General features: G+C 54.7%; 2 protein-coding genes across 6 annotated transcripts; both read right to left on the reverse strand.

The window, feature by feature from the left end:
* Nucleotides 1-930: 930 nt before the first annotated feature.
* MAVS (mitochondrial antiviral signaling protein) lies at nucleotides 931-15,724 on the reverse strand. Of its 2 annotated transcripts, none has more exons than XM_043984264.1 (7): nucleotides 15,598-15,724; nucleotides 13,169-13,289; nucleotides 12,793-12,967; nucleotides 11,105-11,376; nucleotides 9,902-10,052; nucleotides 4,319-4,530; nucleotides 931-3,627 (listed from the first exon to the last, which is right to left on the reverse strand). In XM_043984264.1, the coding sequence occupies exons 2-7, from the start codon at nucleotides 13,283-13,285 to the stop codon at nucleotides 3,109-3,111; spliced, it is 1,446 nt and encodes a 481-aa protein (XP_043840199.1). In that variant the 5' UTR covers nucleotides 13,286-13,289; nucleotides 15,598-15,724; the 3' UTR covers nucleotides 931-3,108. The 2 variants fall into 2 exon arrangements, with proteins under 2 accessions (XP_043840199.1, XP_043840198.1); XM_043984263.1 differs by having other exon boundaries at nucleotides 11,105-11,379.
* Nucleotides 15,725-19,044: 3,320 nt separating this feature from the next.
* AP5S1 (adaptor related protein complex 5 subunit sigma 1) lies at nucleotides 19,045-26,481 on the reverse strand. 4 transcript variants are annotated; one of them, XR_006354889.1, is made up of 4 exons: nucleotides 26,403-26,445; nucleotides 23,211-23,405; nucleotides 21,416-22,200; nucleotides 19,045-19,771 (listed from the first exon to the last, which is right to left on the reverse strand). XR_006354889.1 is itself a non-coding variant. In XM_043985871.1 (3 exons), exons 2-3 carry the CDS (start codon nucleotides 23,384-23,386, stop codon nucleotides 21,774-21,776), a joined length of 603 nt encoding a protein of 200 aa, XP_043841806.1. In that variant the 5' UTR covers nucleotides 23,387-23,405; nucleotides 26,394-26,481; the 3' UTR covers nucleotides 21,293-21,773. The 4 variants fall into 4 exon arrangements, 3 of the variants coding, with proteins under 3 accessions (XP_043841806.1, XP_043841805.1, XP_043841807.1); XM_043985871.1 differs by lacking the exon at nucleotides 19,045-19,771 and having other exon boundaries at nucleotides 21,293-22,200; nucleotides 26,394-26,481; XM_043985870.1 differs by lacking the exon at nucleotides 19,045-19,771 and having other exon boundaries at nucleotides 21,293-22,200.
* Nucleotides 26,482-27,732: the final 1,251 nt, after the last annotated feature.

The raw sequence follows: 27,732 nt of genomic DNA on the forward strand, positions 1-27,732 counted from the left end.
GCATGGACAGGGTTCAGAAACAGCAACAAAAGCAACCCTGCCGCCCCCTCCCCGCCCAAAACCCTCGTGGCCTTTTCGGAGGTTGGGGGGGGCGTGTGGGGGAGGCCGGGCTGAGGTCCTAGACTGGACCCTCAGAGCCTGGCTTCTTGGGAACACTTTCCTGGGCGATAATAAGCTTTTTCCGGAGTTGAAGGGGGATGCATGGACATGGAAATGGAGGGAATGCTGGGTGCTGAGGATGAGTGTGAAGACAGGATGGATGAAGGGGAGAAGGAATCCGCATTTATGGAATGCCCAGTGTGCCAGGCACTGGTGCCTAGGGCGGGCTTGACATCTCTCACGCGAGGTGACTGAGAATGGGGAGGAACATGAGCGCTGCAAAGCAACTCCCGATTCTCGGATCTGGGATGCGGGAGCTGAGGCACAGATAAGCCGGACTAAGGCACAAAGACGGGGTTTGACTCTGGGTCGTGACTCCAAAGCCATCTGCTTCCACTAAATGTCCTCACCCCGTGCGGTACTGTGGGAAGAGCGTTTGGTGTGACCATGGCTAAGTCACTGCACTGCTGTGCCTCAGTTTCTTCATTTGTAAAATGGGAAGGCAGGCCCAGAGAATATCCTGAGGATCCATCCATGCCATAACCTAGGCCTCAACTCCTAATGGAGACAGGGATCAAAGGACCAGACCACCCCCTTGCTGTTTCTGTGGAAGTCTCTGGTGGCTCAGAACTCAAGGCTGATGCAAGTGTAGGAAGTGAGGGGATAAAGAAGCTCTCCAAAGTGGGCGCTGATAACGCCCACCCTCTCCTTCCAGGGGCCTCTGTAGGCCTTGTCCATCTGCAGCCTTCAGGAAGGGCTGTGCCTAACTCACCCCGCCCCCTCCCCAGGGGGTGTGAGGTCCTGGCAGCCAGTGAGTGTCACCCCTTGCTGTCAATTTCTCCAAACAGCTTTATTGTAGATACTGAGCAATCACAGGGTTGGGGGGGGGGAGGGGGCGATGGTGGGCTCAAGGTCACCCAACTCTTCTCGGCCCAACCTCTCCACCAAATGTGTGGGGAAATGGACCCAGAAGAGCAGGGTCCTGGGATAAGGTGCCAGGTGTCTGTGGCACGGACACAAGCCAATGCTGCCAACAACCTCCCCTAAAGGTACTGGATTTAAGTGCGTTGTAGGGGAAGGACAGAAGACTGGGGACAGCTAACTGGCCCGCGAAGCCAGCCAAAGGAGCGCGCCCGACCCAGGGCGTCCCCTCGGGTGGGCTGGAGCAAGCACGCCCAACTCCACAGTGACTGGGGGAGGGTCTGTAAGGGGGCTGCAGCTGGGGGGCGGGGGCAGCTCAGGAAGACAACAGGGACCCTCCTCCCAAGGCCCAGCTTTCCTCTCTGTCCTCCCCCTCCAGAGTGGTTTTTCACCCCCTCAAAATAGGGTCGTGCCTTCATTTCTCTACCAGTGAGCACCAGTGGGGAGTGACCCGGCCCCTGCTCTGGAGGGACTGTCTGATCGGATAAAAGGCACACACATGCCAGCCAGGGCTCAGTGTGCCCGGCTCAAGGCTGACTTCCTGGAAGGAGCAAGTATGGCGCAAGGCCTTAGAGCCAGCCCGAGGGCAGGGACTGGCTTTGTCTGGACCCTCCAACTCCAGTCCTCACTGCCCCCATGGCCTTGGGCGTCCTGGACCTGGTGGTTCCGTCCCATGGAGGTTAGAGCTAAGATGTGATGGGTCAGAGGCAGGGGAGATAGTTCAGTGGGACCCCTGGAACCCTCCTAGGAGAGGGTGCTGGCTCTCAATGCCAGATTAGCTGGATCGGATCCCACAGGCGCCAGGGCTGTGGCCACCTGGGGGAGGCGGGGGGCAATGACATCAGAGGCTCTGAGTGCCCTGGCATGGGCTGGAGGCCAGCTAACCCCTGCTTGGGTCCCAAGCCACCCCAATTTGATATCTGAAGAAACTGAGGCTCAGAGGAAGGCCTGCTCAAGGAGACAGAAAAGCAGCTGAGCCAGGATTTGAACCCAAGACTTCTCATTCCCTATCCAATGGCCTTTCTACCACGTGTCAGCGGCAATGGGACAAGGAAGAGAGGAAGATGGGCACAAACCACTTATGAATGAATGGGATGGTGAGGAGTTGGTGATGACATGGAGTGGGGGAAAGAGCCGGATGACGCCCGGGTTTGGGCCTTGTGAAGCTTAGGCAGATGCCAGCCTGAAAGCAGCCGCAGAGAAAGCCCCACGGCCCGAGGCCAGCTCCGAGGCTGGGCTCCCACCCTGGCCACATGAGGCCGCCTCGGGAAGGCACAGGGAGAGGGGCTGGGCCCCCTCAGCTTCACTGTTGGCCGGGGCCCGTGCACAGGCTTGACAACTCGGCCAAGGCCTGACACATTCTCTGCTTCCCATGAGCCTATTCTCAGGAACAGGATCTACCCGCTCTTGCTTCCTCGGCAGGCCTAGCACAGGGGGTCTTAACAGAGCGCGGGGTGGGGAGGAGGTGGCCGCAGAGGGCCTCACAGATCCGCTTAGGAGACAGTGATTCGGACTGTGCTGAGACACCTTCGGTGCCAGGCAAGTCACTACCTCCCAAGGCAGCCCATGGCTCTGAGGGCTGTACTGGGTCCATCTACAAGAACCCCAGGCCTGAGATGAGGTCATCCCATCTGCCTCCTCCACTAGTCGGGGACGGAGCTGGATAAATGAGTGGTTAGAGCTTGACATTGACAGGCTTCCTAAATCCCTGTCTCCCTAAATTGTGTCCGTCCCAGGACCAGGGGAGAGCGGGGCTGCTGCCCGCTGCCCATCCCTACCGCAGAAGCTACAACTCGGCACAAAGCACGTGGAGAGGGACAAGGGGAGGGGATGCAGACTGTGTTCAGAGCTCTCCAGGCCTGGGGCCCTTACCTGGCCTCTCATCTGACCCCCTCCTTACCGAGGAGGTCCGTGGGCATCCCGGCCCTAGGGGCCAGCTCCACCAGAGGACCCCACAAACACAGGAGGCCTCTCTCCACAACGCAGCCTACACCTACTCCTCTTCCCTGCCCCCAGATGGGGGGCTGCCAACAAGCCGTGACACTGGAGGGGGAGGGAGGGAGGGAGGGAGGGGTCCCGTTAGACCCCTTATTTTTGGCCGCGCTTGTAAATGACGGCCAAGGCCACAGAAAAGAGCACCACGGCCACAGTGGACCCCAGCCACACACCCCAGGAGCCGTCGCCAGCGGGAACCCTTCCAGGCTGGGCCGCAGGGCTGGGTGTCTGGGCCGATGCAGGGCTGCTTCCCAGGAGGTCCTCGCTGGGCCTCTCATGAACACGGACCTCAAAGGTCCCCAAGGAGGGGCTCTCTGAGCCCCCGGGCTGGCCGAGGGGACCACGGCAAGGCACAGTGTGGATCGACAAGTAGTCGTTCTCCTCCGGGAGATTCTCAGAACTGATGTGGAGGGACCCCACGCTCCCGGAGGGGTTGCTGATGATCAGGCGATCTGAGCCGCCGGAGTAGGGCTCCCCATCATGTGACTGAAGCACCCCGGGCTTGCTTATCTCCACCTCTTCCACATGGGGAGGGGGTGCCTGCCCTGAGGGAGCTGGCCCAGGGGACACCTGGGGAGGTGGAGCAGGGTGGGGAGAGCCGGCTGGCCGCACCTGCAGGAAAACAGAATCTGGGCTGTCAGTGGGATGCCGGGCTGGGCATCGCCTAATGGGGGGGGGCTTGGAGGGCCCCCCTAACTAACCCAGCCTCCAGCCTGTCATCAGACCCTCTTGGAAACTGTAGCAAAGTCACTGGGGGAGGGCAGGAGGACATGTGGGTGGAAACAGGAAAAGCATCCAGCCCCAGGCCCAATGGGGGTCTCTTTGGTGTATGCCCGCCCCCCGCCCCCCGCCCCTGCCCGGGCTTCTGGTACTTGGATCCTGTGCCGAAAGTCAGGAACTGGCAGGGACAAAGTCCGTCCCAGTCCTTCCTGCCCAAGACTCAGCGAGTGTGTGGGGCCACACTTGCTGAGCGCTCCCCCAAAGCTCTGCACACTTGAGGCAAAGGGGCCGTGTCGGGTCGGCAGAGGAAGGGCCAGGCCCGGGCCTGCCGCCCAACCTTGTTGCCCAAGCCCCGGCGCCAGAATGCTGCAGGGAGCCAGGGCTCAGCCACATCCCAGCAGCGCTGACCACGGGGGAGGGGGCAGGGTTAGGAAGGGCTTAGAGAAATCCCTGAAGGACCATCCACCCTGGTGGCTCTGCAGGAGGCAGAAGTCTGGGCCCCCCCTGCCCTTCACAGATCCTTAAAGAATCCCCTGGGGCACCTGTCCCAGGGTGTTCTTATTGGTGCAGGGGGTGAGCCTACCTTTGGGGGCCCTGGGATCCTGGTGCTGGGCTCTCCACTGGCTTGGGGGGGAGGGGCAGCCGCTGTGGCACGGTGTGAGGGCGAGGAGGAGGCTCCATGTGAAGGAAGTGATGGGGCTCCAGAGGTTGGGCTCTCCTTCTTAGCGGAACGGGACACGAAGGAAACAGACGGAGAGATGGGGCCTCTGGGAGATGTTGGGAGAGAGGTGGCAGCTGGCGGCGGAAACACAAACGCGTGAGACTTGTGACCACGGTCAGCCTCACCTCGGCCTCTAGGCACCCCCTCCTCCTCTGGCCGGTGACCTCCCTCCCTGGACGTCACCACCATTTCCCAGCTGCCCTCTCACCCCAGAAGATCCCTCCGCCCTCTTGCCCTTCGAGAACCCCCATTTGCACGACAGTCCCTTGAGAAATGCTCCCTGACTGGGAAGAGGATCTGGGGTGACTCCACTGGGGTGAGGGGCAGGCAGCTCACGCCCATGGTGCTGGCTTCAGAGGCCTAACCAGCCCAGCTCCTTGAGGGCTGGCCACAAGGACGGCAGACGGCCACCCCTAATGCCACCCCCGTACTGGTCCTTACAAATGTCCACTGGCTTCGAAAGCTGTATGAGAACTTCGGAACCCGCCTGTCCGGCTCCTAACTGTGCCCGGAAGGGAATCCCTCCCAGTGACGTGCCCAGCTTGTGGTCAGCTCGAGGACCGCCCCCGGCTCTGCCCTCTGGGGCCAGCCCGCCTGTCATCCACTCCAAGATGGCTCTCATGTCCAGCACGGTGGCCAACACCTGCAACCCCTCCTACTCTTGAGCCTGGCAGTTCTGAGCTGCAGTGAGCTAAGCCGACGCCCACTGGGAATTCCAAGCCCAGCACCAATAGGTGAGCCCTTGGAGGGGAGGGAAGAGGAAGGAGGGTCTCTGAGAAGGGCTGACCAGCTTGGGTCAGAAGAGATGGCGCAGGGACAGCTAGGTGGCACAGTGAATAGAGCACCGGCCCTGGAGTCAGGAGGACCTGAGTTCAAATCCAGCCTCAGACATGTGACACTTACTAGTTGTGTGACCCTGGGCAAGTCACTTAACCCCAACTGCCTCACTAAAAAAAAGAAAGAGAGATGGCGCAGGTTAAAGCGCCCATGCTGATCGGAATGGGAAGAGGCCTACAGGTGGCTACTGAGCTTCCAGCCTGGGGCGAGACAAGGAAGACCCAGTTTTGAAAAAACAAACCCAAAGACAGCCTTGATGTTCCCCTGGTCTTTTCTTCTGCACCCTGGCCACCCTGCCCAGACGCCGCCGAGCAGAGGCAGATGGGATGCTTTGCAAGCTTCTTGCCACCTCCCAGTGCTGACTCGGGCTGAGTTTATAATTCACTAAAACTTCCCTGTTGTTTCCACTGTCTAAGCATAACCCCACTCCCCCAACCCCCATCTCGTACTTGGAATGCTGGGCTTTCCCTCATCCCTGTTGGTCCCTGTCTTGAGGCCCCACATCATCGGTTGTGTTAGCTTTGCGTCATCACAGGTGTGCCCAAGGCACCGCTGAACATGCCGGGGTGTACTGAGTCAGGCACAGATCCTTGGGCACTCCATCGGAGATCTCCAACATCAAACCACTGACGTACAACCGTCTGTCCCGTCGTCAAAGGTGCTATCATCTAGCCCGATGCAAAGGCCATTCTCCTTGACAGAGAAACAGATGCAAAGAGTAGAGTAGTTGGGTCACCTCTCTCTCTCTCATTCCATGGGGCAGGAGCTTCATTACGCCCTCCACTTTCTTCCCTTTATTTGGACTTGACTTGTGAATCCATCAGTATAGGGAATTCCTCCTGAGGAAAGTCCATGCACCAATGTTTGGAGCTGCCTCCTCTGAAACTTATAGGCTTGCGGAGCTTCCTGGAGCACTAAGGGGTTAAGTGACTTACCCAGGATCACAGGGTACTTACGCCAGACTTGGACCGGGTCTTCCTGACCCAGAAGCTAGCTTTTCTTCACTCTGACCATCTTGTCTTTCACTTTCTTTCTTTCTTTTTTTGGTGAGGCAATTGGGTTAAGTGATTTGCCCAGGGTGACACAGCTAGTAAGTAAGTGTCAAGTGTCTGAGGCTGGATTTGAACTCAGGTACTCCTGAATCCAGGGCCAGTGCTTTATCCACTGCACCACCTAGCTGCCCCTTTGTCCTTGACTTTCTTTAGCAGTCTCAGCTCACTGGGAACTTCAGCTCTGCTATTATTGTTACGGAATTGTGCCACGCTCGTATTCTTCTTGTTACCTGCCTTTGCTACCATCTTCAGGGCCAGTCCTCTTGAAATCTAAGGTGGTGGGCGAGTTTCTTAGGGGTCCCCGTCAAATCTCAAACACTGGGAGTTATTTCCCTTTGTGTCTTCAGACTTTCATTTTGAGTATGTCCCATCCTTCCTGGGCTGACTTTTCCTACAGAATTGTAGTTCATGATTTCTATACATCCTTCCTCTGAACCCTTTGAAATTTATCCCCCGAAAACTAGGATGCAAGTCAGTCTACTTCCAGCTTTCCTCTCCTGCTGAATGGTCACTTCCCTTTAATGTGCCACCACTTCTTCCCTATTAGTGAGAATCCTATACAACATAAAATTTCCCCTTTTTGCTTATTATTTCTCCACTTTTTGAAGAATGAAATGATCATTGAGGAAGTCAAAAAAGAATCCTTCATGGTGCTTTTGGTGGAAAAAGATCTCCACCAGATGTCTCAGACAGCCATAGTCTTTTCATCACTAACTGCATCATGTCTCAGTGCCCCTGTGGTGACCAACTTCCTGAAGACCTCATCTATTTCCTCTTCCCGGAGGCGGGCTGATAGGTCAAATCTACTTCTATTGCTCACCCTGCTGATTGTCATCCCAATGCCCTCTACCACACTTCTCTCCCCAAGCCCCGGGTTCTTGGATTCGTAACAACTAGATTCTTAATAGATAACACACCCACCCTTCCCAACCACTTTTACCAATGAGGTTCTTCTGAATAAGGTGCTGCCTTCCACAACTGAAGTCATCGCATGGGTTTCATCCCCCTCCATCTGTGGTACGGACAAGGTCAGATCTGCCTCCTGGCTTAGGACCTTTCTGTCACCTTGACTGCTCCCTGGACCCTGGGCACCTTTGTGCTGACACCGGGGACCCGAGAGCCGTCATCGGCTCCTTTCTTGGACCCTGTCTCCTGTGAGCTCCTGGGTGTCTCACTGCTCTCCTCCTTCCTGCCTCCACCGTAGCTCCTCTCTATGGTGCCAAGTCTGGCAGAGGCACTTGGGCACTTTTCTCCCTCTGGGATCCTTTTCATCTTAAAGCCCTTTAGACCAGACTTTCAAAACACTGCAAAAATCCATTCCTTATGACCACAGGCGGGCGCGCTCCATTCCTGGCCAGGAGTCTGTATTTTACTCCATGGTTCAGGATTCCAAATACCATCCTCAGAGGGCATCTTCTTATCATCTGTTTACTTCCCCAGCCTTTCGCTTCTGTCTGCCTTGTCTTCAAAGAGTACCAGTATGGAAAACAACACCTGCGTCCCGAGAGGCTTCAGTTTCTTGCTTAGGGTTCCCTAATCTTTGGCGAGCGCACACAGAAACATATGCATACACACATATATGATATGTGCATACAAGCATAGTATACATCAGTGTGTACAGTTATACCACTATATAGACATGTTCCACACTTACATATTGTATACACACATTGTGTATTCACAGTGTGTACATAAACACACACACACTGCAGCAAGGTGGCACAGCGGATAGAACACTGGGCCAGTGGCCAGGAAAACCCAAGTTCAAATCTAGTGCCAGACACTTACTAGCTATGTGATGGTGGGCAAGTCACTTAATGTCTGCCTCAGTTTCTGTAAAACGAAGACGATAATAACACCCACATTCCTAGGGCTGTTGTAAGGTTCGATATCTGTAGAGCCCTCAGTCCACTCCCTGGAACACAGCTGCTACTTTAGTAAATGCTTGCCCCTGTTCTCACATATGCCTGTGTGCCCGAGGCATTCATGAAGTCGGAGGTTTTCTCCACACCTTTGGCATCCAAACCTCCTGGGTCGCCTCGTGATCCTGCCCCCTTCTCTAGGATCACTTGGCCGAATGCAGCTGCTGTTCCCATTGTTCTTTTGAGGCCTGTTTCTGCTCCCTCTGCCGAGACATTTGAGACAGTCACACACAAGTGTGGAGGCTCCAGGGTCCCACGGGGGGAAGTCTGCTAGACGGTTTTCTGCAGCTGTTTTATCCTGCCATTTTTATCTTCAAATGCCTGCGGAATGACTCTGCACAGCTGTGCCACTCACAGGCCTTCTTTAAACCACTGACTTTCTATTTCTTTGTGGAGAGACACAGTTTCTACTCAACTTTTTAAAGATTTTACAGGTTTTATGTTCTAAGCCTGTTATGGGAATGTATAATTTTAAAAGTTTACATTCTCCACTTGCTATTGCCTTGTCTCTCTCTCTCTCGGCTCTGCAAGTACACCAAGGGTCTGCTAACTTGGGCACTTTTGTGCTCATCTGGACTCCTTGTTATAGCGACTGATCTAAGCTGGTTAAACTTCTGAATGAAATGATTGTCATTGGTGTCGCTCTCCTTCCTTCTACCTGTTACCCATTTTTCAGTTTCAGTAACTTGTATGAAGAAGTTGGTTTCCATTACATAGGCTTAGATTTTTCTCGTTTTCATTTTTTCACACGGTTTTTGGCTGTTCTGGATCTCTTCTCTAACAAGTCAGTGGTCTGACTCGAATGACTCAGGGAATGGCTCAGATCAGTCCTTAGCCCTTCATTCAGTGCCTCCTCTGTGCCAGGCACTGCGCTAAGCACCATCATGACACTCAGCAGATAATACTAGCAGGAAGGCCTCAGCTGGTGCCTCTTCTTACATATTTTTCATGGAGAGACAGAAACCCCCACATTGCAAAGAAAGGTCTTACAATATCGTGGAGACCCTGACCACTGGAAACGACCCATTGTCACAGACATTGTCTACAATCTCCTGGATGTCGCAATAGGCCCCAAACCTTAGAAGCAGGAGACTGCAGACCCTAATAGCTCAGCCTGACCAGCCTCTCCAGGAGGTTCTTCACCAGCCCCGAGCCCAACAGCTAGTCTAAGGCAGGACCCACGGCTTTCCTCAATCCCGCTGAGACAGTCACACCAATGACACTTTCAACATGGAATGGGCCACAACAGTACAGAGCATGCTGGGTTTGCTGCCAGAGGACCTGGGCCCGACTGTGGCTCTGCCACTCCCTAACATGTGATGACCCTGGGCACATTTCCTGTGGGATGAGGGGGCTCCCTCTCTTGCAGCCCCAAGTCTAGAATCCCAGGATGCAGCCAGAGTAACACAGATACTCATATTCTCACCACGCTAACAGGGAGGACGGCATCCTTGCTAGGGAGATCATGGGGGGTACCAACCACGAGGTGCCATGCTCAACTTTTCTGGGAGCGTCCCAGAGCTACTCCTTCCATAAAGGCTGTGTGTCACTCAGGGTGGATCCCCCCAATTTGGAGGAAAGGACAGGGTCTGCCCAATGGCGTCCCAGCCTCCAGAACTGAAGAGCTGGCTTACCTGGGGGGCTGTCCCCAGATCCTCCGCTTGCCTTGTGGTGCTTTCCAGGGACTGTGGGGGCAGGAGCTGAGAAATAAGGGTATCCCAGAGAGCTCTGGGGGTTCCTGGATGTGTCCCCAGAATGGGCAGGATTCAGGGCCGCCCCTGGGACCTAAGAAAGGGAATACATCAACAATGAGTCCGATCCTTTCAGAAGCTGAACAATACACCTGACTTGCAGTTGGGACCTGGGAGCCCCAACTCGGACACTGGCTAGACAGCTCCGGGCCAGTCGTTTCATCTGAGTCAATTTCCTCATTTGTAGAGTGGGGGAAGTACTTGCGCTACAAGCCAGTAGTTTTGTGGTGAAGCTGCCAAGCTCTGTGTAAATGTGCACACTGACCGTCAGGATGCTGTAGGGAGGGTGGTCACATACATGCAGGCCCTGGGCCCTGCCGTGCAAAGACACCACAATGTCAGCCCAGAGCCCCTTCCCCAGATGCCAGTTCTATGTCCTCCACACTGCAGGGACCAACATTTATTGATGGCTCTTAACCTCTTTAACCAAACGTCAGTCTGGTGTCTGGTCTAACGCTATCCTAGTAGATACAAAAGTGAACCTCGGGCAGCTAGGTGGTGCAGTAGATAGAGCACCGGCCCTGAATTCAGGAGGACCTGAGTTCAAATCTAGCCTCAGACCCTTAACACTTACTAGCTGTGTGACCCTGGGCAAGTCACTTAACCCCAACTGCCACACTAAAAAAAAGAAGAAAAAGAACCTCATCCCCCAAGCATTTCAGGAGTCAGTGGGGAATGAGTTTTCCCCAACCTTTCTGACCTTCCAGGTTCAGGCCAGCCCGGCCACTCTGATGATATCATTTCCCATCATTCGAAGCCCTACTTGTCTCTCCCTTCTCTGAATACCCACCGTCCTCAGCTGAGTCTGGAGTACAAGTCCAGCATTTAGACTATTCTTGAACTGTTTCTAGTCTTCCCAGACAGAACACTCCTGACAGCAGAGGTTTCTATTGTACCCTTAACCTTGTACAACACATCTGCTTTAAAGAGGCTCAGTAGTGGGTTCCCAAGTGCTCTCCCCAAGGGCTCTGTTCTTCACAGAAAGATGGGAGCAGAGCAAAGAGCAGTAGCTCTCACTTCCGTGGTCTGGGGTCCCTCCCTGAAGACTGGAAGCCGTCATCCCAACTGGGAAAGGGAAAGCCGTACCTCTCTCTGACGCTCAGGCAGTTGGCTCTCCTGGACAGGGGCACTGGGGCTGTCTTTTGCCTCATCTCCCTCTAGTTCTTCAGGGTAGCCATTGTAGGTGGTGTCGGGCAAAGCAGCGGTTGCTCGGACGGATGGGCTCCCACTGGCGGATGGATGGGTCCCTGGGGCTCCAGCATAAGGTACTGGCCGAGGGTCCTGGGGCTCCTGCTGCCTTCTGGCCGAGTTACTGGGTGGAACAGGGGCAGCGATGCTGCGGGGATGGTTCTGGAACCCTGCTGGAGGTTGGGAAGAACAGAGACAAAGAGGCAAGGGGGGGTTACAGTAAGGTCAGGCTGAAAAGGGTGCAAAGGTCATGCAGTCTAACTCGGCCATCACAACCTGTTCTACCAAATGCCCTGTTTCACTCTGAAAAGAAAAAAAGAAAACTGGGGGGCTGGCTTAGCTCTCTAAGTGCCTCCCTCTGCCCCCCAGATCACACACCAGCTATGCCTGTGTCTGGCACGAAAGTCGCTCACAAGGTGGACGGCACGGACCCTTCCAGGCTCATCTGGGCCAAGGGGCCCTGATTGGTCCTTTTCTCTGATCTCTCATCTCCAGCCTCGGCACCTTTGCGTGGGCTGTCCCTTCTGCCTGCTGCCCACCTTCCTCACCTCTGCCTTCCGGGATCTAAGTTTCCCTTAGAAATTCAGTCCAAGGGAGTCTCCTCCACACCAGGGTGCTCCTGGTCCACCCAAGTCACTTTGTATCTATTTCTCTTGACTTGTCTTTGCACTTGGATTTTCCCAATAGAACCTGAGCTCATCGAAGGCAGGGATTTTATAGTGTCTGGTACATTTGTTGTTCAATCATTTTTTTTCTTTTTTTTTGCAGGGCAATGAGGGTTAAGTGACTTGCCCAGGGTCACACAGCTAGGAAGTGTCAAGTGTCTGAGGTCGAATTTGAACTCAGGTCCTCCTGAATCCAGGGCCAGTAATTTATCCACTGTGCCACCTAGCTGCCCCTGGGTTTTTTTTGCAGGGCAGTGGGGGTTAAGTGACTTGCCCAGGGTCACACAGCTAGTAAGTGTCAAGTGTCTGAGGCTGGATTTGAACTCAAGTCCTCCTGAATCCAAGGCCAGTGCTTTATCCACTGCGCCACCTAGCTGCCCCCTCAATCATTTTTTAATCCTATCAGACTCTTCATGACCCTATTTGGGTCATTTTCTTGGCAGAGATACCAGAGCGGTTTGCCATTTCCTTCTCCAGCTCATCTGACAGATGAGGAAACTGAGGCACAAAGGGTGAGTGACTTGCCCTGGGTCACCCAGCTATTAAGTGTCTGAAGCTGGTTGTAAACTCAGAAGGGTGAGTCTTCCTGACTCCAGGTCCACTCTGACGCCACCTAGTGGTCAAGACTGGTACACAGCAGATGTTTAATAGATGCTTGTGGGATGAATAGGATAAACAGACAAATAGCATGTGATAGAAGGGTGTGACAGAATGATCAACAGGGACAGATGATAGAAAGGTAGACCAGACAGACAGACCGCACCTACACCCACAGAGGTGGGGAGAGAGGAGGGAAAGTGCTGGGCCACAGGCGGGAGGGACAAGGGCTATAGCAAGACCAGTTCGGGGGGGGGGGGGGGGGCGGGGGGGGGGGAGGGGTGGCTCTGTTGGCTGCACAGGGAAGGAAGGAAGGGTACTCACGGGTCTGGTTGGAGGCATATTCCCTAGAAATCTCATCAGCGAGGTCCATGTGCTCGCACTTCTGAAGGGCTGTGATGAAGCAGGTCACCCAGGCTGAGCGCCTCCGGAGGTGGTCAAAGAGCTTCCACACGCTGTCATGATTCCCGAAGCGTTCGATGTGGGCACGGATCTTGTCCTGGAAGAGGAGGTTGTGCCAGGTTCTGGCTCTGGCCTGAGAGGTCACCTTCCCAAGCTGGGATGACAGCAGTCTTTGGGCCCCTGGGGAGGATGGGGGAGGGAGCCAGGGTCCAAGCCCAGAACAGGCTTGGGAGAGAGAGCAGGGGAGGCAAGAAAGGTGTCCCTGAGGGTAGGAGCGTCCTCACATCATCTGACCTACCTGATCAGCGGGGGTGAGGCAGGGCAGGTGGGACAGTAACTCCAAGACATCGACTCGTAAGAAGTGACTGAGGTGGTTGCGGATATAATTCTCGGTACGCTCCTCGGCCACCCCCATGGTCCTGAAGGGGAAAAGAATGGGGTCAGTGGTGTGGTGAATGTGGAGGGAGAGTGGCCCTGCCACTTGCTATCTGTGTGAGCTGGGGAAGCCCATTCTCTGACTCTCAGGGGATCGTGGGGTAGGGAGCTGGGTGACTTGAGCTAACTTCCCTTCAGATTCAAACTCGAGATCTTATGGAGAGCTGCTGAGGACAGGGTGGTGGCCCTTCACTGATGACCATGCCGACTGAGATGGAGGATTCTTCAGAAGACGAGGCTTTCTGAGTCTGGAAGGATGGAGGGCGAGAGGGGAGGGGTCCCAGCAGTCAGCTGAAGGACACTGGTGGGACACCCACACCCAGGCTGCCCCTTTCCAGTGACTAAGGCCTGATCATCAGGGAGACTCTGGCTTCTCTTCTCCCGAAGATCTTCCACAATCCAAGGCTGTCCTGGTTGGCTGGGAAGTCTGGTTTGGAGGCAGAGGGATGGACCAAATGACCTCTGATCCCTTTCAAACCAATTACAGAATGTCGGAGTTGGAAGGAACCTCAGAGGCCACCTAGTCCAACCAACACCGGAGCACGAATCCAGTCAAGGGTCAGCCTTCACCGGCTGGACAAGGTCTCTTCCACTTGTTAGCATGGTTTTCCTGACATCAGACTTAGAAATGCTTCTTTCCCCTTCTGAGTTCTTCCCTTGGGGAAGCCCCGCTCCACAGGTGGTATCCTCCAGGTCTGCTCTTGACAGGATGAGCCCAGGTCCTCAGAATGACCCTCACTCACCACCATCTTAGTCACTCTCCTTGACCACCACAACACTCCCCTGTGGTCCCAGCAGGGACGCCCCCCCCCCCCCCAGTCCTATTCGGCTGTTGGCTCATCCTGACTTTCTGGCAGTTAAACTCTTGTCCGGTCATCTCTCCTTCCTGTCTTGTTGCTTTTTGAACCCTAGTATAAAACTTTGCATTTATCCTTCCTAACTTGAGTCTAATGTTCTAGCCTACACCGCCCCCCCCCTCAGCTATCACCCCCCCCACCCATCCCTCCCTGTGCTGTGTCATCTGTAAATCTGATGCGGATATCTATCCCCTCATCCGAGTCAATGACAAAAATGTTGTCCTGTGACACTTCACCCACTGGTGACCTCCTTCCACTCTCCACTGACCCAGTGATGACTCTTCTTTGTGCCTGGCCATTTAACTGGTTCTGAACTCACTTGACTGGAGCATCATTTAATCCCTGATTCCCTTTCCATAAGAACAGCCTGAGAAAACAGGGACAAATGTGATTGGGAGTTTACAATCTCACCCTTAGTGCTGCACCCCTTTGGGGCCAAGCCTAGTCTCCTGAGGTTCCCAGGGTCCTTGGCACATCAGATTGGCCCCTCGGCCGCCCGAGGAGATGGACAGAAGAAGGGCGTGTTTGGGGAGGGGGCTGCAGAAAAGGCACAAGGCTCGAGAATGGAGCACATGCAGCTAGTCAGGGGGAGGGATCCGGGCCTCCAAGTTTGTTATCATCCTATTTATTCTATCAGACTATGGGAAGGGAAGAACTGACTGACTCCTGTGGCCCGGGAAGGCCTGGCAGAAGCCGCAGCCTGGGCACACCGGCTTCAAAAGGAGAGGCCTTTGCCCGGGTCTCCTTGGGCAGCCGCAGTCTGCTCCTCTTCCCGGCCCCGGGGGTCAGGGGGGCCCGCCCTGCTATTTCTCTGGGGCGGGGAGGGGGCCGTGGGGAAAGGTCACGGGACCTGGAGCCTGGCTTCCTCGTCTGTAAGGGGTGGCCGGCGGGGAAGGGCACCGTAAGCCCTGAAGGGCACCGGCCGGCTGCTGGCAGAGCTCGCCCCGGGGTCTCAGGTGGAGCGGGCGCTAAGTTACGGAGGAAAACAAACGGCTCCCTGTCCTCGGCATCCGCCCAGAGGTCGGCACCAAGACTGGCCGTGCCCATCGGGGGCAGGTGCCCATCGGGGGCACGAGGATGGGGCACCGGCGGCCTCCCCCGGGGGCCCGGCCCCGGGAGAGGGAGGGGGGAGATGGGTCCGGGTGGGGAGGCCCCTTCCAGGCCCACGCGCGTCTCGGTGCAAACCCCACACGGTCAGTCCCACCTGCTGCACCCGAGGCCCCCCTACCCCCACCCAAGGACCCCGGTCAAGGTTAGAAGGGCCGCCCCGACAGGCGGGGGCGCGGGGGAGAATGCCCCCCCCCACGAAGGGGGAGGGGAGCTGCGGGATGGCGCCTCCACCCTCCCGCCGCTGCGCCCTTGACCTTGACCTCCGGGGCCGCCCGCGGGGTGCGGGGTGCGGGGTGCGGGGTCCCCGAGCCGCCGCACTGCTTACCTGCGGACAGGGGCCGGGGCCGGTCGGTCCCGGCTCGGCGGAAGCCGGCGATGGCGCAGCGGCCCAGGCTCGGAGGCCGCTCGGAGAAGAGGCAGAGGCGGCCGCCGCAGCCCAGCGGCTCCGGAGGACGGGGACGGCGGGCGGGGCCGAGGCTCACGCCCGCCCTCGCGGCGCCCGCCCATTGGCCGGCCAGGCGAGGGGGCGGAGCCCGAGCCGGCCGGGGAGGGAGGGGGCGAGGGAGCTGGGGAAGGGGGCGAGGGGGAAGGACCGCAATGATTTGACAAAAATCAGGGAAAGGAGCCCGCGGGCTGGAACACAAACCATGGCATGTCAGAGGGGAAGAGCGGGGACACAGAACACGGGGGAGGAGGGCATTGGAACATAGACCACGGCGTGGGGGTGGGGGAGGGCACCCGCACTTGGGAGATCGCCCCGAAGCTTTATTATCCTCCCATTGCTCTCTGAAAATTTCTGAGAAGGGCGGACGGACGGGCAAACCTCGATCTGTGTTCAGGGTATGCCCAGCCCTGTGCAGCAGAGGCAGGCCCAGAAGGGCACGGTCTGGTCTGGGAAGAAGTGAGCCTGACAGAAGAGCCCAGGACTTCCCGGAAGGCGGGGGCTGTTGTACTTTATTTTTTTTTGCGGGGCAATGAGGGTTAAGTGACTTGCCCAGGGTCACACAGCTAGTAAGTGTCAAGTGTCTGAGGCTGCATTTGAACTCAGGTCCTGCTGCATCCAGGGCCGGTGCTTTATCCACTGCACCACCTAGCTGCCCCGGCTGTTGTACTCTTGAGCTCTGCCCACGGACAGGGGCTTTGTCACATTCTGTGGAATGTAGGAAGGAAGGAATCGCCTGGCTCAGGTTCGTGTTCAAAACACATGCACTGGAAAACTCAAGTTAAGCATCCAAGGTCCTCAAGCCGCCAGGTGATGCCTCAGTGCACAGTGCTGGGCCCACAGTCTGGAAGACCTTGGCCATGGCTGTGTGGCCCTGGGCAAGTCACTGCACCGCTGCCTCATTTTCTTTCCATATCAGGAAGGAAAAAAATACATTTTAAACCCATTACATGGGAATACAAATGACACTTATGAAAAATAACTTTTCCAAAACAAGAAGGATTTAGTGAGAAGTGTGACTGTTTTCCCTATTGTTGCAAATCTCTTTCGTGTCTGTCTGAATGGTTAGGACTCCTGTCTTTTTCTGCATCACTTGGTCTACTGTGATATTCTTTTGCTTGAAGTATATGAAGAGAATGTAGTCTCGTAGAGATGTTGTTGGACAGGGAGAAGTGTTTTAGTAGGCAAATAACATCTCCATATTATGATGAAAATTGTGACCTCAGGGGATCCAAAGGGTCCATGGACCACCCTGAGAACCAAATTTTAATAAACCAAGAGGATCAAAGGATGGAAGAGCTAATAGAGACCTTAGAAATCAGGAAATCTTCCCTACCCCTTTTTATTAATCAGAGATGCAGATCGTGGTTGTTCAGGGATTTGGGTTGTGTCCCCTCCCTGTGAGCCCATTTGGGGTTTTCTTGGCAAAAATACTGGGGTGGTTGGCCATTTCCTTCTCCAGCTCATTTTACAGATGAGGAAACTGAGGCAAACAGGGTGAAGTGACTTGGCCAGGGTCACACAGCTAGGAAGTGTCTGAGGCTGGATTTGAACTCAGGAAGAAGAGTCTTCCTGACTCCAGGTAGCTGACCTGTTATCCAAACCCTGATCCTCAACTTTTAAGTCATGGTCTTTTTGTACTCCATTACGCATGAGGAAAAAACCACTTGGGGAGTGGTGAAGGATGTGGCATGGTTACCTCCAGTTGGAGAAATGAGGAGACAGGCCTGGATCTGAGCTCTGTGCTGGGAGGTGTGGGTGAAGATCCCAGCTCTGGAGCTGATGGGGCTCTCAGGTCATCTGGTCCAATCCCCTTACTTTCTAGAAGAGGGAACTGGAACCCTGGGAGGGAAAGCGATGGGTGACCGCGTAGGCTAGGCCCCGTCCCCATTTCCTTAGCCTACTGTGACAATCTCCTAACTGGTCTCCTTGCCTCAAGCCTTTCGCTCCCCAAGCCATCCTCACACAGATGACCAATGCTACTCCTCAAGCACAGGTGCAATCGTGGGCTCTCCATGACAGCGCGGACCTGACACGCTCTTCGGTTGGGTATTTCCAGCCCGTCCCCATCTGGCTCCGTTCACTCACTGACCAAGAATGGACAAATCGGTTCTTGTTAGTAACAATAGCAGACAGCATTTCATCCATCCCTTTAGGTCTGCAGAACACTTTCCCTGGCATCTCGTTGAATTCTCTGCCAGTCACTGGGGATTCAGACTCAGACTGACACTGGCAGACCTACTGGGGTGGGAAAGGGGAGAGAACATCTATGTGGAAATGAAATACACGATACCAAGCAATTTTCTGGGGAAGGGCCTGTGCATCCGAGAGGGTCTGGAGAGACTTCTTGTAGAAGGACTCCCATGAACTGAGGCTCTGAAGGCAGCCAGGGATCCAACCGGGTGGAGGTAGGGGCAGGGGACATGCCAGCCTTGAAGGATGGAGAGCCAGCACAAAGGCAAGTGGAAAGAATGTCACACACTGGAAGAGCCAGCAGGCCAGTTGGGCTGGAATCTAGAATGCCTCTAGAATCATGTTCAAGAAATCTGGAGCTGGTTAAGCTGAGGCTAAGGTGTGAAGGGCTTTCAAACACAAGCAAGACATTCATTTTTTTACTCTATCAGGAAATGGGAGCCACTTGAGTTTATTCAGCAGGTTAATGACACAGTCGGACCTAAATCTTAGGAACGTTATTCTCAAAGGAGTGTGGAGGCTGGACAGGAGGGGAGGCTGAAGGCAGAAAAACCAATGAGGAGGCTATCGCAATTGTCCAGGCAAGAATAATGAGGAACTAAATTAGGGGTGGGTGGATGGTGGCTGTGTGAAGGGAGAGAAGGGAACAGATGCAAGAGATTTGGCATCTGGTTGGACATAGAGGTGGAAGGAGAATCAGTGAGAAAACGGAGTGTGAGGAAAGTGAAATGACTTGCCCAAGGTCACACAGCTAAGTGTATGAGCCAGGATTCAAACTCAGGTCTTCCTGAATCCCCATGCAGTACTCTACCTACTATCCACCTAGTGGCCCTCAAGAGATGGCTAAGTTGGGGGCAGCTAGGTGGGGCAGTGGCTAAAGCACCAGCCCTGGATTCAGGAGGACCCAAGTTCAAATCTGGCTTCAGACACTTAACACTGACTAGCTGTGTGACCCTGGGCAAGATATTTAACCTTCCTTGGCCAAGAAAGGAAGGAAGGAAGGAAAGAAGGGAGGGAGGGAGGGAGGGAGGGAGGGAGGGAGGGAGGGAGGGAGGAAGGAAGGAAGGAAGGAAGGAAGGAAGGAAGGAAGGAAGGAAGGAAGGAAGGAAGGAAGGAAGGAAGGAAGGAAGGAAGGAAGGAAGGAAGGAAGGAAGGAAAGAAGGAAAGAAAGAAAGAAAGAAAGAAAGAAAGAAAGAAAGAAAGAAGGAAGGAAAGAGCACTTATCCATCACCCCAAGATCCAGAGTCCTGGGTGGCAGAGCCTGACTTCAGACGCCAAACCCAGTGGAGCAGGTTGGGTCCAGAGGGTCGAGGTCCCTGAACAAGCACCACAGCTCATCACAATCCCAAGGGCTTCGCGGCCTGCTCTCTTGTCTCCTCCTGGGCCTGCTGGCAGTGTGGCATGGGGTGGCCCATGTCCCAGAAGGCCAGGCTGGCCGGGGATGCCAAATGCGGCACATCCCGAAAGGCTGGAAAACCGCCAGCTGGAAGCTCAGCTCAGCACCGTCTGTGCTGCCCTGGGACCTGCCAGGCCAAACCTGGTGCTGCTCCTGGGACTGTCTGACCCAGGCACATGCTTTGGCCACAGGTCCCCCCAGAGGAGACACTCCCACAGGCCCCTAAGTTTCAAGAGAAGCCACTTTGAGGTAAGCTCCAGGTACCCAGGGCCGCACCTGGGCCTCTAAGATGAGCCACAGCGTGAACAAGTGTGGGACAAGCTTCCTTGGCAGCGGGGACCTTTGCTCTTCCTGCTCTCTCTCTGGGCCTCTTTTCTTCTCCCATCTTTAGTCCTTCTTGTGAGGAAAGGCCGTGGTTTCCTTTTAATAGGATATAACCGCCACCATTCAAATGACATTCCTCCGGACCTGTTTGAGGACAAAGGTCTCAGTCCCCCTTCCCTCCAGCAGACAGATCACGTGGTTCAAGTATCCCTGAGCTGGCCTCAACCAGGCCCTATCCCAGGAGGATTGAGGGAATGTCCCTGTGTCACCTCCCCATTACCTAAGAACTCAGAGAATAATAATGGAAATTAGGGTTAAGAATACTGTGTTCTGGTTAGCTAGCTTTCAAGCTTAGGTTGTAACCCTTAAGTAATCAGCCAATGATGAACAAGGGGAGGGTCCGTGCCCTGTTAGAGACTAGGGATTAAAAAGGGGCCTGCGGGCTCCAATCCTCTGCACTCAGAACCTGCCTGCTGCACACCGATCTCGGCTCCTATTCTTGGCACATCAGTGCCGAGTTCCAGAGAACTATGGGGGGGGGGGGGAAGGCTGCCCTGCCCACACCTAAAATCACACTTTTCCAAGTAGGCCGAGTTATGAAAGCTAATGTTCCTCCCCATTCCCTTCGAGAGGACCAAAGATGGCTCATGATCACTATGGGAAAGTACTGGCTGTGGGCACAGGAGGGGAGGCATGTGGAATTGGGGGCCGGAGCAGCTCTTGAGGGCCATCTCTGCTGAATCTGGGCAGGTGCCCCCATCTCTGTGAGAATCAGTGTCTCCTTCAGTGAAATCAAGCCCACAGTGTCACAAAGGGAGGGTCCTCGATGATCTCCTAAGGCCCAGGCCTAGGACCCTCCAGGGGCAGGAGCATCCCGTTCCTCCCTGAGGACACCCAATCAATCCACAAACATTTCTGAAGCACCACTAGGTGCCAGACACTAAGCTAACCACTGGGAACAAGAAACAAGAAAGAAGCCCTGCCCTGTCCTCAGGGAGATTACATTTTATCTGAGAAGACAATGTCTGCACGAGTAAACATGGACAGAATACAATCTTACACAGACTCAAGTGGTAAAAACCAGCTTCCAACCCATCTCACTTCTGCCATTGGCCAGACCTTACCCGCTATGGCCTGACAATGACCCAAGGGGGCAAGGAGTCACCCGTGGGAGCACTTCCCCAGGGGCTGGGAGGCATGACACGGATGCTCAGCCCTATTGCCTTCTGCATGCCAGTGTTCTCTTGGCACTGTCATAGAACTTCCAGTCCCAGAACCCTGCACTGTCACAAAGACCACAATGTGGGGTGACTCCCAGCAATGCACAGATATGTGGTGGATAGAAAACCCATGATGACCTGCACGGGAGAAGGGCATAAAAGGCATCGCTGATGCCTGGTTAGAAAAGGAGGAAGAGGGGCAGCTAGGTGGCGCAGTGGATAGAGCACTGGCCCTGAATTCAGGAGTACCTGAGTTCAAATCCAGCCTCAGACACTTGACACTTACTAGCTGTGTGACCCTGGGCAAGTCACTTAACCCCCATTGCCCCACAAAAACAAAAACAAACAAAAAAAAACAAAAAAAAAGAAAAGGAGGAAGAGGGGCAGCTAGGTGGCACAGTGGATAAAGCACTGGCCCTGAAATCAGGAGGACCTGAGCTCAAATCCAGCCTCAGACACTTGACACTTACTAGCTGTGTGACCCTGGGCAAGTCACTTAACCCCCATTGCCTTACCAAAAAACAAAAAAGAAAGAAAAGGAGGAAGCCCAAGCATCTTGTGGGAGCACCTGCGTTTGTATCCATGAGATAGTGAGGGAACTGGGTGGTGGCTTTGGTCTCTCCAATCAATCCCCTGGCTGGAGTGGAGCAAGCTGGATGGAGCTGTGAGCCACTGAGCACCAGAGAGGAAGACTCTCCTGCGGAGGCAGAGTGGGCAGCAATCGAGAATTAGGGCATCTCAGGTCCAGGGCTTCTTCTGACAAACCAGACACGGCGGTCAGTCCCATAGGGCCTCTCAGGGCTGTGTCACATTCTGCAGACACTTGGCCCGCTGAGTCAGGGGCCAAGCGGCAGAGTCCACACTCAGAGAAGTGGCCGGACAAGCGGGGTCCCCTCGTGGCCTCAGGTGTCCAGCCTGGGCGGCCCTCACCGGGGCAGGCTGGCACTCAGTTCTTTCTCCAATCCCTGAACAAACTGGTCGTTGAGAAAGAGCAGCTGGCCCTGCGGAAGGAAGTGGTTGAGGATGATCTCGATCCGGTCTGCTCTGAGGAGAATGTCGCTGCCCGAGGACAGCAGCTTCAGGTGATCCAAGAGCAGGCGCATGAGCAGACGCAGGGTGCTCTCGGCCAGTGGCAGGTTCTCATGAAGCTCACAAACCAAGGCACAGCCTATGGACAGGACCCTAAGCCACACGACAACCTTGGCTTCCTGGAAGGGGTCCCCAGGTCGAAGGCGGAAGACCCCCGAGGGAGCATCGTGCAGGGGGATGGGCTCATCAGAGGCCTGGGGGAGGAGGTCCGAGGGAGGCCGGCCTGACGCTTGCTGCAGCAGCTTACACGCCGACTCTGCCTGTCTGGGGGAGGAAAAGAACTCAGACCCAAGGGATGGGGCGAGGAGCAAAACCGCCCCGTCTGACCCGGCCTGAACGTGGGCCTGAGTGGGGCGCCAAGAGCTCCCAGCTCTGGGCCGGAGGCTGGGGCTGGAGCCCAGCTCTGCTGCCGGTGCTGGCAACTCAGAACCAGGCCCTTGGGTCACCCAGATCTCAGTTTCTCCATCTGTCGAATTGGAGGAATGAGCCCCATGGACGCCGAGGGCTCTTTTAAGGCCAAAATGAGGGGGTCTTTGTCATAACAAACACGAGGGTGTGCTCCTCGCTCTGCCTCTGCTCAGTGTGCTCACGTCCACAGGCATGTCAGCAAGGGTCTGGGTCGAGGCAGCCTGGCACAGGCCCTGGCCTTCCCAGCACCACAGTGCCGGACTCTGGATGGCCAGCGGGGGAGACCACTGCCCAGCTCTGGGGCCTTCAGGAGCAGCCCTCCCAGGAGGGCAGGAAGCATCACCCTAAGTTCTGGGGCCCTTAGAGCTGGGAGCTATGACCCCAGGGGCTGGACCCTAATGAAAGGACGGAGGGGGCGAGGCGGGGCAGGGTGAGGCACATCCACCCCCACAAAAGGTCCGTTTGTCCTACAAGGGTAGCTTTCCACCCCAGGTCTCCCTGAGGTCCAGCTGGTTTTAAGTACAGTTTGGACCTGCTACAGTGGCCCAGATGAAAAATAAATAAGCCTTCGGCTGCCGCGGGACAATCCCCAAGTCTCTGTCTGACTCTGGGGAGCAGGGTCTAGTTTTTCTCCAGGCAGGTTAACCTTCCTACTTGTCCTAAAAGATAGAAGTGTGGAGTGGAAAGAACCCAGAACCTGCAGCCGGCAGAGCTGGAGCCTCTGTTTCTTCATCTATAAAGTGGGCACAAAGATTCTTGCACTCCCTACCTGCCCGGGCCCTGGGCTCTGTCACTGTGAGGTGCTCCTCCCACAATGTCGAGTGGTTTGGGCCCCAGACCTGGCCTGAGCAGCCTCTTCCATTTACCTTGCTACAGCCAACAGCTGTTCCTTCCTGAGCAGCCGGTCCCTCTCTGCCCCATGAGGCCGGGGGTCATCTGGTGACCTCTCTGACCCAAATACTCGTGAATACAGCACTCGGCAGAACGCCACATCCCCGGTGGCCTGGTTACTCAGCGTGTGGATCAGGAATGCATGCACCATGGTGGCTGGAAGCTTCGTCCTAAAAGGGGAACCCAGGACAATCAAAAAGGGAAGGGCAGCAGCAAGACTGTGTGAGAAACGTGCAGCCAAGGCTGCAGAAGCACGTGACCAAGGCCGTGCAAGAAACGTGCAGCCAGGGGGCAGCTAGGTGGTACAGTGGATAAAGCACCGGCCCTGGATTCAGGAGGACCTGAGTTCAAGTCTGGTCTCAGATACTTGACATTTATTAGTTGTGTGATCCTGGGCAAGTCACTCAACCCTCATTGTCCCGCCAAAAAAAAAACAAAAACGTGCGGCCAAGGCCACAGAAGCCGTTGCTGACCTTTTACTTACTACCACTCAGCAGAGTCACAGAGCCTTCAGCTGCACAGGCTGATGGGAAATTCTTGTCTAAACTTACTGTGGGCCAGAATTTCTCTAAGCACAAAGGAGCTGGGCTAGTAAGCTCAGTGGTTAGAACCCGGTCCTCATGGGACCCAGACTACACACAGGAGGCACTACAAAACCAAGACGAGGTCCAGGGGGAATCTCCAAGCAGGACAGTTCATTAATGCCACCCAATGCTCAACAAACCTCTACCAAGTACAACGTGGCCAGGTGGAAGTCAGAGGCGCTGGCCTTGTATTCCACCAGGGACGCTTGCTACCTGAGCCCCGGGGCCTCTGCTTCCGTAGGGGGCTGGGGAAAACGGCCCCTCCGGCCCCTTCCAGCTGGGCATCTCCAGGCTTTGGACTGTGTGCAGAGCCCTGGGCAGATCCAGGGTCGAGGCGAGCTCTGCCCTCGGCCCCTTTGGAGCGCACAGATCCAAGCCTGCACCTGGGGCCAGCAGCCTTATCAGGCTGCACAATAAGTGGAGGGAAGAAGCCCTGCTCCCTGGCTGCGGGTTGACTCCTCTAACCCTGGCCAGGACAGAGGAGGAAGCACTGTGGATGGGGATCCAGGGCGCCAGGCGGGCACCCACACAGCGCCCTCTCTCTGGGGCTCAACTCCCTCATCAGAGAATCCACTGGGCTGGGACGTGAGTGAAAAAGGTGACTAAAGGCCAGCCTGGGAACCACTGAACAAGCAGCCCCAGAGGACAGAGTGAACTACACACCTCCCTCTTAGGTGGAAAGACAAGGGATGAGGAGGGCAGACAGTGCGTGGATCCTGAGATAAGGTCACCCGCTTTTTGCTAATTTTGGGGGGTCACAATGAGGGTTTCATTCTGAGGCAGAGTCACTAAACTGTTTTTGCTTAACTTTTGTTATAAGGAAGTGTCTGATTTGGGGGTAAGGGAGAGCAGAGGGGTGAACAAGCATATCAAGAACACTCTGATGCTAAAAAAGGGGGGGGGGTCAACTAGATGAAGGGTTATTAACTTTTTTTTTTTAAATCATGGACCCCTTTGCTGTCTGGTGAAACCTATGGATTCCTCAGAGCATTTTTTAAATGGAAAAAATTAGAAACCAAGTTAGTGAAAATAAAGATGCAATTTTCCCTCATCCAAGACCACTGAACCCCCAGGTAAAGAGTCCTTGGACTACACCAGAAGTCAAATGGACAATTTTGATTCCATTAAATTAAAAAGGTTTTGCACAAACAAAATCAATTTAACCAAAATTAGAAGAGAGCTAAGTGGGGCGGGGGAAATCTTTACTGTAAACTTCTCCTATGTAAAGATCTGATTCAAATGTAGGAAAATAGAGAAGGGAAAGTGGGGACGGCAGAATCCAGAAAGGCCCCCCCTAAGAGGAGCTAAGCCAAAAAGCAAAGAGGCAGGAATGGGGAGAGTGGAGAGAATGGGGTACACACCCCACTCGTTTCTAAATGTACCCCACCCCACCCCTATTAAAAACAAACAAACGGCATTTCAGCAAAACCAAAGCACCCATCAGTCCTGCCAGATAATATAAGCCACCCAAGCAGCAGCCTGGCACCCAGTCCCTGCTGCTTTGACAAGGGAGAATGGTGCATGTTTATCATCTCCAGAGGTAAGCTATTCATGCAGTTCTTGGGGAAATGATGGTGATGCGAGCTGGATTAGGGGGCAATCTGCCGAATCCAGAATCCAGAACTAGTCCAATGATTAAATCCAACAAAAGGGGTCATTACTGGTTCCCTGTCAACTAGATAGGTAGCTGGGTGGTTCAGTGCACGGTTCAAATCCTGCCCCGGAGGGGCAGCTAGGTGGCGCAGTGGATAAAGCACAGGCCCTGGATTCAGGAGGACATGAGTTTAAATCTGGCCTCAGACACTTGACATTTACTAGCTGTGTGACCCTGGGCAAGTCATTTAACCCTCATTGCCTCGGAAAAAAACAAAAACAAAAAAAAACAAATTCTGCCCCGGACACTTACTAGCTGCGTGACCCTGGGCAAGGCACTTAACCTCTGCCCGTTCCCCACCTGTAAAATGGGGGTGGTGATAACAGCACCTCTTGGTAAAGCGCTTCATAAACGCCCTCTTCTGTGACTATTATAAGCCTAGCTATCCGGCAACCACAGCTTTTCCCCAAGGCGGCTCCTCCTCCAAAGACAGCAGGCTCCAGCTTTGGAATCTGAGGTCCTGGGTTCGAGTTCAAGTTCTGCCGGTTTCTACCCACGTGCGCCCCTTCACTAAGCTGGGCCTCAGTTTCTTCATCAGTTAAATGACAGGAGTAGGCTGGAAGGCCTCTGAGGTCCCATCCTGCTCTAAATATCCAATCCAATAAACCCTGGAAGCGAGAAACGACCACGCCTAGTAACAGGGGGATGGCTAAAATGACCCCGGGAAGAGCTTCCGGGGTCAGCTGATCATCCCAGTTCCCGGTTGGCTCCGCCCCCCAGTCTCGAAGAGCATGCGTCACTTCCGCACATGCGCCAATCGGCACCAAGTGCACCCTGGATGTTGTGGTCCCTCTCCTACAGCTGACCAAGCACAGGGAGGCATTTCTCAGGACAGTTTCCTCCACCCATTCCCGCCCCCCCCTCACCAAACCGCGCCCCAGGGACCCCGGCGCCATCCGAAGAGAACCTGCAGTCCTTACCCCTCTTACCGCGCCGGGCAGCTTCGCGGGGCAAGCCCCTGACACAGCGGAACCGCGGTTCAATGGAGGACGCTTACGTCAGCACTCACGCATGGCGCACAGTCCGTCTCGAGCACGAGCATGCACGCGGGGGGGGCGGGGGCGGAGCCAGAGGAGCCTTTAAAAGGACTTTGTCTGGGAAGTTGAGGCAGATCCGCAAAGGCCGCGGGAAGGGGAGCTGGGGTAGCGGCTTGGGGAACGGGTCCTTGAGGCGTCCCTGGGCCGAGTAGAGCCGGATGGGTCTTCCAAGGGAATGCCCTTCCACTTTCGCCTCACAGTAATTCTACCAAGCCATGAGTCTGACCACCCCCCTTCCTGCTCCCAGTCCTGCACTGGCTCCCTATTACCCCTGGGAGCAAAACCTCTCCAGCCCTCCACGTGACTGCCAGCAGCCGCTTCTTGGGCAGCTTCCTCCTGTGCAGACCCCACACTCCGCTTGGCTCCCACCGCTACTTGCATGACCTTTCTTCTCCCGGCCTCAATTCCCCCATCTGTAAAAGGGGAGCCTTGACTAACCCTTGTAAGGGCGTTTCCGAATTGAAATCTTGGGTGCCTCATCTCATGATGTTTGGATCACCCTTTGAACTCCTCCAAACAATGTTCTACCTCTAATTAGATTGTAAGCCCCCGAAGACAAGGGCTCCATTGCCCATAGGAAAAACAGTAAATGTTTGTTACACTGCATGTAAAAACAATAATTCATTTTTTAAAAATTTTGAATTCCAAATTCTTTCCTCCACACACACCCCCCCCAAGATGGTAAGCAATTTGATCTAGGTTATACCTGTGCAATTATACAAAACATTTCCGTATTAGTCATGTTGTGAAAAAAAACACAAACCCTCTCCCAAAAAAACCTACAAAAAAATAAAGTGAAAACTCATATCCTTTGATCTGCATTCAGATGCCATTGGTTCTTTCTCTGAGACAAACAGCATTTTTCATCATGAGTCCTTTGGAATTGAATTAGAATGCTGTATTGTGGAGAATAGTTAAGACATTCACAACTGATCATGGTACAATACTGCCGTTACTCTGTACAATGTTCTCCTGGTTCTGCTCACTTCACTTTATGATAGTTCATGTAAATCTTTCCAGGTTTTTCTAAAATCATCCTCCTAGTCAATATTATTGACCATTCCACCCCATGACACCTGGGTAGAGCAGTGGATAGAGCACCTGGGCTAGGGTCAGGAAGACTCATCATGAGTTCACTTACTAGCTATGTGACCCTGGGCAAGTCACTTCACCCTGTTTGCTTCAGTTTTCTCATCTGTAAAGTGAGCTGGAGAAGAAAATG

The sequence above is a fragment of the Dromiciops gliroides genome, chromosome 2, assembly GCF_019393635.1.
Source record: "Dromiciops gliroides isolate mDroGli1 chromosome 2, mDroGli1.pri, whole genome shotgun sequence".
NCBI lineage: Eukaryota > Metazoa > Chordata > Mammalia > Microbiotheria > Microbiotheriidae > Dromiciops > Dromiciops gliroides.